The sequence below is a fragment of the Cyclopterus lumpus genome, chromosome 21 (genome assembly GCF_009769545.1).
Source record: "Cyclopterus lumpus isolate fCycLum1 chromosome 21, fCycLum1.pri, whole genome shotgun sequence".
Taxonomy (NCBI): domain Eukaryota; kingdom Metazoa; phylum Chordata; class Actinopteri; order Perciformes; family Cyclopteridae; genus Cyclopterus; species Cyclopterus lumpus.
The window spans coordinates 3,078,911-3,090,266 of record NC_046986.1 but is presented as its reverse complement, the minus strand read 5'-3'; the positions used below and the strand labels follow the sequence as shown (position 1 = coordinate 3,090,266).

The window sequence follows — 11,356 nt, the reverse complement described above, 5'->3', positions numbered from 1 at the left end:
CCCGTGGTAACTCACACAAGGTAAAATACCCTGAAGGTTTCTTTTCTTTGCTGGATTTTTTCCAACGCAGACCAAGTTCCAGAGGTGTTTTGAAAGTTTTAATTTGATTGAGAAGTACTTGCATTTCATGATGACTTCAATTTGCGGTAATATAGGAAGACAAGTAATACTTTATTTTCATTTGTCTCGGAGACTCAAGTGTTCCCGTAGTTTTTCTTTTCATGCATTCATTTAATGGCTTCGGCCTCGAGGTAAAACCAAAACCATAAGTGATTTTTGGATTCCCAATAATAGAAAGTGTCTGCAAATGTTTTTTTTGCTTTTTAACACATCTGAAAGTCGAGACTTCCTCTTTTATATGATATAAATACATCATCCCCAACAAGAGTATTCCTCATTTATGTGTAGTTGGTCCTGCGGCGCTGACCTTTTCTATGAAATAGCTGGAATTGTCGAGAGCGATGCAGGAATTCAACATTGAGTATGACAAGTCCGAAGTTTCCTGGAGGCCCTTAACGCCTCACACAGGTAAGCGTGATGAGTCTGCAGGTCTTCACCTGATCCCTGTTTGTGGACTTCACCGTGTTCCCTCTGTGTTCAGGTCCCAGCAGATCAGAGAGCAGATCTCATGGAGCTGCTGTTGTCTTTCTGGTGCTGAGTGTTTTCCTGCTGGTCGGACTCGTCGGCCTCGGTGTCCACTGTGAGTCTGATCTTCATCCGTCCTTCCTCTCCTGGACTGTTGTTGTTTCCTTTTGCTTGTTGTCCGTGAAGCACTTAGAAACAAATGAAATGAAACACTTTCTTCTTCTGTAAAGACATTCGTTATGAAAATGAATATTGTAGATAAACCTCTCTGGCTGATCAAGACCTGGACCTGAACCTGAACCAGGTTTTATTCAAGTTGCTCAGTATCATCACATCAGCTGGAAAAGATGATGGGATGTCATATCTTTATCTCAAGAAAATTATTTTTTGCATTACATATTATCTGAAATGTTAAGTTTAAATATGCATACGAGGCATTATTATATAATGGTAACTTTTGGTGAATTTAGGAGAAATCTACAGACTGAAACGAACAAAGTAGTAAAATAAACACCTGAATGTGTGTTTTTGATGTTTAAACATTTGCATCTCGCCTCAAATGAGCTCCAGTATGAACACATGAGGTGTTGTTGTCTTTGTTTATTCCAGACCACAATCTCTCCACCGTCAAAGACCACCTGACGGAGCGTCTCCGGGCCTCTGAAGCCAACCTGACGGAGCGTCTCCGGGCCTCTGAAGCCAACCTGACGGAGCGTCTCCGGGCCTCTGAAGACAACCTGACGGTGCGTCTCCAAACCATTGAAGACCACCTGACGGAGCGTCTCCGGGCCTCTGAAGACCACCTGACGGAGCGTCTCCGGGCCTCTGAAGCCAACCTGACAGAGCATCTCCGGGCCTCTGAAGACCACCTGACGGAGCGTCTCCGGGCCTCTGAAGCCAACCTGACGGAGCGTCTCCAAACCACTGAAGACCACCTGACGGAGCGTCTCCGGGCCTCTGAATACCACCTGACGGAGCGTCTCCGGGCCTCTGAAGCCAACCTGACGGAGCGTCTCCAAACCATTGAAGACCACCTGACGGAGCGTCTCCGGGCCTCTGAAGAACACCTGACGGAGCGTCTCCGGGCGTCTGAAGCCAACCTGACGGAGCGTCTCCAAACCACTGAAGCCAACCTGACGGAGCGTCTCCGGGCCTCTGAAGACCACCTGACGGAGCGTCTCCGGGCCTCTGAAGCCAACCTGACGGAGCGTCTCCGGGCCTCTGAAGAACACCTGACGGAGCGTCTCCGGGCCTCTGAAGCCAACCTGACGGAGCGTCTCCAAACCATTGAAGACCACCTAACGGAGCGTCTCCGGGCCTCTGAAGAACACCTGACGGAGCGTCTCCGGGCGTCTGAAGCCAACCTGACGGAGCGTCTCCAAACCACTGAAGCCAACCTGACGGAGCGTCTCCGGGCCTCTGAAGACCACCTGACAGAGCGTCTCCAGGCCTCTGAAGAACACCTGACGGAGCGTCTCCGGGCCTCTGAAGCCAACCTGACGGAGCGTCTCCGGGCCTCTGAAGCCAACCTGACTGAGCGTCTCCGGGCCTCTGAAGACCTCCTGACCTCCATGTCCGAGGAGAGAGAGCTGCTGAACTCCAGCCTCACTCAACTGACTGAAGACATGGACAGACTTCAGCGTTGGTCCAAACTGAGTGAGTGCTGGTTAGTCCTGCTGAGTCGTGTCCAGTGAGATGTAGAACTGAGAGTTAGAATAAAGTGAAGTGTCAAAGGAGGAGCTCCACAGCTCAAGAGTTCAGCGGTCAAAACAGGAAGTCCACAACAACACAACTTCTTCATTTTAAGGGCGTGGGTCTTTAATGTTGTTTTGTTTGTTGTGTTTTTACAGGTAAAACGTGTCCTGCAGGATGGACGACGCTCAGTAGTTCCTGTTATTTTGTCTCTTCAAGCTCTGCCTCCTGGGAAAAGAGCCGAGAGGACTGCAGAGACAAAGGAGCAGATCTGGTGATCATTGACTCGCTTGAAGAACAGGTAGTGGGACATTATATATATATATATATATTTTTTTTTTGGTTTAACCTCTGGGTTTGACAAGTAATGCCAATGCAGAAGTGTCTGAAAGCTGCATTCCCTCTCCTGACCACCAGGGGGCGACTCCTCTGGTTGTATAGAAGTCGATGCGTCATGTGTTAAAGCTGCATTCTCTCTCCTGACCACCAGGGGGCGACTCCTCTGGTTGTATAGAAGTCTATGCGTCATGTGTTAAAGCTGCATTCTCTCTCCTGACCACCAGGGGGCGACTCCTCTGGTTGTATAGAAGTCTATGCTTCATGTGTTAAAGCTGCATTCTCTCTCCTGACCATCAGGGGGCGACTCCTCTGGTTGTATAGAAGTATATGCTTCATGTGTTAAAGCTGCATTCTCTCTCCTGACCACCATGGGGCGACTCTTGGTTGTATAGAAGTCTATGCTTCATGTGTTAAAGCTGCATTCTCTCTCCTGACCACCAGGGGGCGACTCCTCTGGTTGTATAGAAGTATATGCTTCATGTGTTAAAGCTGCATTCTCTCTCTTGGCCACCAGGGGGCGACTCCTCTGGTTGTATAGAAGTCTATGCGTCATGTGTTACATTACATTACATGTCATTTAGCTGACGCTTTTATCCAAAGCGACTTACAATAAGTGCATTAAACCATGAGTCCAAACTCAGAACAACAAGAATAAAGCAAGTACAATTTCTTCAATAAAGTTAAACTACAAAGCGACTCCTCTGGTTGTATAGAAGTCTATGCTTCATGTGTTAAAGCTGCATTCTTTCTCCTGACCACCAGGGGGCGACTTCTCTGGTTGTATAGAAGTCTATATAAATGACTCTACTTCTCTTGATGTATTCCCTCAGTAAACATTGTAAACATTAGTTTTTGGTCTCAATCTCTAGTTTCAAGTCTTCTTCAATACAGCGTGATGTTCATTTAGTAAATTATGGTCATTTAGAGTCAAACAGACCATAAAGCAGGGGATGCTTTAAGGCGGGGCTACAAGGTGATTGACAGGTTTGCCGTTGTCTGATCTGGGAGTCGTGCTCACAGAGTTCTACTTTCTGCCTGAAAGGAATCAGATGGACCACCACGTGGTCAGAGTCCCAGTGGAGGTCATAACTGAGGTTTCCTTTGTTAAAGTCAGCAAGGACAATATTAATTATTATTTTAATAAAATGTCTAAAAATGAAACAGACTTTCTGTCGTTTTAATGTTCAACAGAAATTCCTCTCAAACATCATCAAGCATTACACTTGGATTGGTTTGAATGACAAAGACCACGAGGGCAACTGGAAATGGATCGATGGAACTCCACTGACTCAGCCTGCGTAAGACACACAGCTGTTGATGCACCTACTATTTAGATAATTAAACTCATTAGTTTTGGAGATATGAATCCACATTCTTAGTTCACTAGAAATACTGTTTTTGGCCTCAAATCCAGTGAAAATTCACCATCTTAATCACCTCCTAGGTACTGGAACAGTCCACCTGATAACGGGGGAGGAGATCCACAGTGGGGCGAAGAGGACTGTGCTGAAATGTTACATTGGAGGGAAGCAGAAGTAAGCTGGAATGATGTTGGGTGTAATAACTCAAAGCGATGGATCTGTGAACATCTGGCTTAATGTGTTGGGGTTCAAGGGTCATTTATTGTCATTATGCAACACAGGGATGCACAACGAAATCCAGCTGGAGCCCGTTTGTGACACAACACAAAATCATTAGTGCGTTCCTGTCGCTTATTCTTTTTACTTTGCATCGTGAGGAATGTAAACAGGAGCTACAGAAACCACCAGATAATACGGCCGACATCTTCACGTTAAGGATTCCTTTAGTGCGGGAAGCTGGCATCTTTAAAATGTGTCTGTATCCTGTCTGTGTATCTGAATTCACTTATAATAATAATAATAACAATAAAGCTGAGCTGTTTTCCTTCATATTGAGAGGACGTGTCATTCATTCTCACATTCACCAATGCGTCGCCTCAAATTCTCAAGTTAAACTTCAGAGGAAACTGAAGTTATTTTATTAGGCCAAGAAGATAAAGTTTCTCTGGATGGCGTTGCCTTGACATCCAGCACCGCATTGCCTTGACATCCAGCACCGCATTGCCTTGACAAGTGCAAGTGAGGGAACCTAAGTAGTGAGTGACTAATGAGGGAATGGGTTGCAGGTGAGATGGGCGTGAGAACCAGGTGAAGGGAATGAAGGATGATCAGGTGTGAATGACCGGGTCTGAAATGACAAGAGAGTTAATAGACAAACAGATCTAATGAAAACAACTATTAACAGAAAGAAGGTGTGGAGCTGAACTGTTACAGAATCCCCCCTCTAAGGGACGGCTCCCGACTTCCCAAAACAATTGCCACACCGGGTGGGCAGAGGGGATCTGGGGGAGGACTAATACTCCTCAGACATCTCCGCCCTCTCCTCATCGGCGGGTGAGTTCTCCAGATCAGAAAATGGCTCCTCATCCTCCCCGATGTCTGCTGCTGCTAATGGGAGAGAGGAAACAGCGTCTGGCTCGGTAGCCCCCTTGGGCCCAGAGCTCTTAGCGGGCTGATCAGGGTGGCTGCGGTGAAACTCTCTTATGAGAGGGGCATCCAGGATGTGTCGGGCCGGGACCCAGCATCTCTCCGTATCCCTCCCAGTCAACCAGGTATTGTAACCCTCTTCCACGACGGCGGGAACGAAGCAGGCAGCGCACCGTGTAGGTAAGACCTCCCTCGATGAACCGCGGTGGAGGCTGTACAGTGGGCCAGTGGACTCTCCCGAACTGGCTTTCTTCTCGAGACGTGGAACGAGGGATGGACCCGCATGGTCCGGGGCAGTTTGAGCCTCACCGCTGCAGGATTGATGACCTTCAGGATCTCGAATGGTCCGATGAACCTGGGTGCCAACTTCTTCGCCTCCACTCACAAGGGTAGATCCCTGGTCGATAGCCACACCTTCTGGCCAACCTGGTAGATGGGGGCTTTGGAGCGGCACCGGTTGGCTGCTGCGGAGTAACGGTTGGCCGAGCTGAGGAGTGCAACCCTGGCCTTGGCCCAGGTACGGTGGCAGCGGCGGACTAAGGCCTGGACCGAGGGGCAGGAAACCTCCTTCTCCAGGGCAGAAGACAATGGGGGTTGAAACCCGTAAGCACACTGAAACGGGGATATTCCAGTGGCAGAGCTGGTCAGGGTGTTGTGGGCATACTCCACCCACAGGAGCTGCTGGGACCAGGATGCTGGAGTCTCGGAGACCAAACACCGTAGAGCGGTCTCCATCTCCTGGTTCTTGCGCTCAGTCTGGCCGTTAGACTGGGGGTGGAATCCAGATGAGAGGCTGGCTGTGGCCCTGATTAGTGTACAGAACTCCCTCCAGAATACGGACATGAACTAAGGACCCCGGTCAGAGACTATGTCCGTGGGTAGGCCGTGAAGCCGGAAGACATGAAGTAGAACCAACTCCGCAGTCTCCTTGGCCGAGGGGAGCTTGGGCAAGGGCACAAAGTGGGCCATCTTGCTGAACCGATCGACCACTGTTGGGATGGTGGTGTGCTTGTTGGACAGTGTGAGGCCGGTAACAAAGTCCAGGGAGATGTGCGACCAGGGCCTATGGGGCACCGACAGTGGTTGCAGGAAACCAGCGGGAGCCTGATGGGATGGTTTGTGCTGGTTGCAGACAGGACAGGCGTTGACGAATTCCCGGGTGTCCTTCTCCAGAGTCGCCCACCAGAACCTCTGCTGCAAAGCATCCCTAGTACGCTGGCTCCCAGGATGGCAAGTGAGTCTGGAGCTATGGGCCCACTGGAGGACCTCGGACCTCAGGGTCTGGGGAACGAACAGGCGGTCAGGGGGACAGGAACTCGGGCCGGGCTGGGACTCCAGGGCAGCCTTGACTCTTTCCTCTATCTCCCAGGTGATAGCGGCAACCAAGACGGGGGCAGGAAGGATATTGTCATTGCAAGGGGTGGAATCCCCCTTGTCCACAAACTGGCGGGACAGGGCGTCCGGCTTGACGTTATGAGTACCGGGCCTGTAACAGAGGGAAAAGTTAAACCGGGTAAAAAACAGAGACCATCTGGCTTGCCGAGAGTTCAGTCTCTTGGCGGACTGCATATATTCAAGGTTCTTGTGATCAGTCCAACACAAAAATGGCAGACTGGTCCCCTCCAGCCACTCCTCAAGGGCCAGCTTAACGGCAAGCAGCTCTCGGTTACCAACATCGTAGTTCCTCTCAGCAGGTGAGAGCCGCCTAGAAAAGAAGGCACATGGGTGGAGCTTCTGGTCACTGGCAGCCCGCTGAGAAAGGATGGCCCCCACCCCTACCTCGGAGGCGTCCACCTCAACAACAAACTGTCTCTCTGGGTCGGGGACCTGAAGGATAGGGGCAGAGGTAAACCGGGCTTTAAGGGTCCGGAAGGCCTCCTCAGCCGAGGGTGACCACTGGAACTGCACCTTGGATGAGGTGAGGGCTGTGAGTGGGGCAGCCACGGTGCTGTAGCCACGGATAAATCTCCGATAGAAATTGGCGAACCCCAGGAATCGTTGTAGCTGCTTACGTGAGTCTGGAATGGGCCAGGACGTCACCGCTGACACCTTGGCAGGATCCATCTGCACGATCCCCTGTCCAACGATGTAACCCAGGAAGGGGACAGAAGAGGCGTGGAATTCACACTTCTCGGCCTTAACGAACAGAGAATTCCTCAGGAGACGTTGAAGGACGGCCTGGACATGGCTGGAACAGGACAAGGCAGCTGTACCTGCTCGATACCCAGCTGACGGACTAGGTCCTCATCAATGAAGCTGTCGTCAGCGCCAGAGTCAATGAATGTAGCGAGGGTCTGTGATCCATTCTTGAGCAGCAGCTGAGCATGGAAAAGGGGTCTCTGGTGGGGAGAGAGTCTTGTGGTTCGGCTCACCAGTATCTCCCCTGCTACGGGTGAGCCACGCCTTTTACTGGACACCGGGATATGAAGTGGCCAGCCCGGCCGCAATACAGGCAAAGACCTCCCTGGCGACGACGCTCCCGCTCCTCCCGGGTGAGACTGGTGCGCCTACTTCCATGGGTTCAACCTCCCCTGGTTGGGACCCCAAGGTGAAGCTGGTGGCTGCTGGAAAAGTTCGACGCTGGGTGAAAACACAACGATCTGTCTCCCCCTTGCGTCGCTCCTGTCGCCTTGCTTGGATGCGTCTGTCCACGCGGGAAGTCAATTCTACCAAGCCATCCAAGTTGGCAGACAAATCAAAAGAGATTAGTTCATCCTTAACATAATCCGCTAGTCCCGTCAAAAACACCTCACACTGGGCTGCCTCGTTCCAGTCGCTAAGGCGTGCCCTTGTGCAAAACTCTAGGGCATAATCCATAACTGTCCGGTCCCCCTGGCGCAGTTCCGCTAGTCCCCCGCTTGGATCTGGACCCTTGGAGACCGCCCCGAACACCTTGCGAAGCTCCGCAGAAAACAGCAGGAAAGAAGAACAAGCTGGCGCACGTCTCTCCCATTCAGCAGTACCCCAAAGTCGCGCTCTGCCAGTCAGGTGGTTAACAGTGAAGGCCACCTTAGCCTCCTCTGTGGCAAAGGTGTGGGACTGCAGAGAGAACAGAATGGAGCAGTTCGTAATGAATGGGTTGCAGCCCTCGGGTTCTCCCGCGTAGCGCTCCGGGGTTCCCACACGAGGCTCGTGTGTTGGAGCAGGCGGCAGAGAGGCAGGAGGCGGAGAGACAGGAGACGGCGCAGAGGCTACGAGCTGGGTCAGAGCAGTTGTCAGTTGAAGCATCTGGGTGGTCATCGCCGCCATAGCCAGCTCCTGGGCTGCTGTGGACTGCCGCGTCTCCGCGGCGAAGCGGACCATCTGCGCCTCGTGCTGCTGGAGGGCATCCTCGATCCTCTCGAACCGGCTTGCTGCAGAAGGGGGTGCTGGGTCCATGACTGGCCAGATTGTACTGCTAAGTTGAGTCAACTTAAAAAAGTGAGGCAACCAGCTGCAAAGCCTTTTTGAGTTCACTCAACTAAGGGCTAATGTGTTGTGTCAACTTATTATAAGAAGTTCACTCAAAGTGATATCTTAAGTTTGTCAAACGTAACATTCCTATTCAGACCTACTTATGTATTTAAGTTAACACTACTTAAAATATTGCATTTGATAGTTACATCTACTCATGTACTTAAGTTGAGAACACTTAAAATATTAAATTGGAGAAACTTTAAATTGTGTGTTCTTGTAGATTGAAAACATACATCAACAGCACGTAAAATGTTTTGTTGAGAGAACTTACTTTTAACTTTAAATGTTTTGTTGAGAGAACTTACTTTTAACTTAAAATGTTTTGTTACTAAATTTCACTGCCCATTAGTTGAGTACACTCAACATTCTTTGCAACGTTGCCTTCATTTAAATTAATTAAAAATGTACACCGTTTTCTTTGAAAAAGTCAACAGTTAAAGAAAACAAACTTCTTCAAACACAAAATGTTTATTAACAAGAACTAAACATTTGTTTGCATAACTATATGAATTCCAGGTGTCAACACTTGAACATAGACAGCAGAGGGTCAACATCCTTAAAAATCCAAATGGCTGCATAAAGAAAGAAAAAAACATGGTCTATGATGGAACATATATACACAACACAGAAGGACAATGGCATTCCCTTGAAACTGGGCTGCTTGAGGATGGTTTTGGTGCAGGTTGCAGTTTTATTCAGGAACAATGTTTTGATTTTGTTGTAACACTAGACTGTCTAGTCAGGCCGGCTTGACCCCACCGTAAAGATTAGTGGGAGGTATAAAATGGCTTAAAAACCTCTCTTATCCATGCATCTATCCATCCATCTACCGTTTAAAACTGCAATATGTCCAGGGCAACAAGAACTGTTAAGATGCAAAAAACTATTTAGTACAAGTTATGCTTTCTTGAGCATACACAGCAACAATGCCGATTCCAATATCAGGTTATCGTTATGGGCACTGGACACTATCAACAGTGGGACAATTTGTCATATATTGCTTTTACAATGGATGGACATCATCAAAAACGTATTGTCTGTAACAAGACAACTGCAACCTGTACATTGGCCTTCAGAAACCTTTTGGAACTCTTACCCCCCTCAAAATCCAGCCAAGACCATAAGCAGGGTTTAAATATGGCAGGCTACTTGAGCAAACTGTTTTTTAAGGCCTGAACCCGGGCAGAGCACTGGGTACCAAGGTTCATGAACAACTTTTGAATTACTTCGAAAGTGTACCTCAAGTCCTTCGGATACTCCAGGTTGAGAGCATAGATGAGTCCAAACAAAAGGGCAAATGCAGTTGGGATGTCGCATATATCATCCAGGACAATCCGTTCCTCAATAATCAGGGCGATGCTTAGTGTTGTTGGACTTGAGCGGACCGTCCCAACGTCATCTTCAACAACTGTGAGTATTCCCAGTTCAACTCCTTTCACATAAGATTCCTCCGGGTCTATATTCTACACAAAAACAAGCATACAGAGACTATAAGAAATATTCACCGCCTCTTTTTTTTCTTCCCATTCTGTAACAATACAATTTAAAAGTCAAAATACATTTTTATGCAGATTTAAAAAAATATATATATACTACTTTCATACAAGAGTCACTTCCTACACATTAGTATTATAGTATTTAAATCTTCATAGTCTGTTAAATTAAATAAATAAATTGAGCATAATACAGGGAAACATTTGCACACAAGTCACACAATTCACAACAGAATGCGAGCTGCACTTCAGGTTTTCCAGGCTGTTTATGTACTCGTGAAAGGTGGGATTTCAACGCACCAGTTGAATCGCCCCTGGTAATGTCGAAGCCTGTAGTGCTTTAAGAGGACATCTTGATTTGGGTGGGAAAACTTGCACTCTTTACACTGCATCCAAATCCTATGAAGCAAGGAAAGAGAAGGAAATGTTAACAATGTGCATAATTGTCAAAAATGCATGCAAATCTAACAGCTTCACATCCCCTTATTTTCAAAGTTGCTTAAAGATAGGCAATAAATATTGCCGAGGAGTAATAGTACACGTTTTACTAAAACAGAAAAGCAGTTTGGCTTGATTTATTACCTTTAAATGTACACCGAGAATCTAAAAGATGATTTCACTAACATCAAACGATGTTTACCTTAAGTGTGTAAAGGAGCTATTTGTAAGTCATTAACATGGTTTTATCATAATGACAAACAATACAATGAGTGATGAAGGAAGGGGGTGAGCACGAAAAGCAACACACCCTTCATCCCCCTTTGCTGAGTATTTTAAATAATTATTTATGCACGTTTTTTCTGTTATCATCAGGGAAGGAAAAACATCGGTCAAGGAGTCTAACTAGAAACACAAAGACATGTGGTGCACAAAAGAACTACGTGTTGCTTTATGTCTCCTTCATTACCTGGGCCAGGGTTCACCAACCTTTTTGAAACCGAGAGCTACTTCAAGGGTACAAAATAATACGAAGGGCTACTTGTTTGATACAAACTTCCTGAACAACAAAGTTGCACAGATCACCTTTTAATAATAATAATAAATGTAAAGTGACTGTCTGATCACATATCAATGTTAATTATTCCTCTCAATAATTATTAACAATTTCCACAATAATGATGGCATGGAAAAAAGAAAAGAAAAATGAAAATAAAGTGATATCCGTGCAAAGAAATAACTAATATTGAGTTACTACTAAATATCTTATTGGTGAAAACAATAAGCTATTTTTTTGCAAAAAAAACCAGATTGAGTTCAGATGTGAGAGCCAGTTCATTTATTTGA

The 11,356-nt window shown here is 47.4% G+C and overlaps 1 protein-coding gene across 1 annotated transcript; it reads left to right on the top strand.

Moving 5' to 3' along the window:
• The first annotated feature begins 413 nt into the window (after positions 1–413).
• LOC117750406 (CD209 antigen-like) lies at positions 414–4,526 on the top strand. Its single transcript, XM_034561608.1, has 6 exons — positions 414–528; positions 602–700; positions 1,195–2,241; positions 2,436–2,578; positions 3,808–3,914; positions 4,061–4,526. The coding sequence occupies exons 1-6, from the start codon at positions 462–464 to the stop codon at positions 4,212–4,214; spliced, it is 1,617 nt and encodes a 538-aa protein (XP_034417499.1). The 5' UTR covers positions 414–461; the 3' UTR covers positions 4,215–4,526.
• The last annotated feature ends 6,830 nt before the right edge of the window (positions 4,527–11,356 follow it).

What these genes read in the sequence shown, in the direction of transcription:
- LOC117750406 (XM_034561608.1), top strand. Translation starts at nt 462, where the DNA reads ATGCAGGAATTCAACATTGAGTATGACAAGTCCGAAGTTTCCTGGAGG. An exon ending in CGTCGGCCTCGGTGTCCACT is followed by an intron (nt 701 to 1,194) that starts GTGAGTCTGATC and finishes TGTTTATTCCAG; the next exon opens with ACCACAATCTCTCCACCGTC. An exon ending in TTGACTCGCTTGAAGAACAG is followed by an intron (nt 2,579 to 3,807) that starts GTAGTGGGACAT and finishes AATGTTCAACAG; the next exon opens with AAATTCCTCTCAAACATCAT.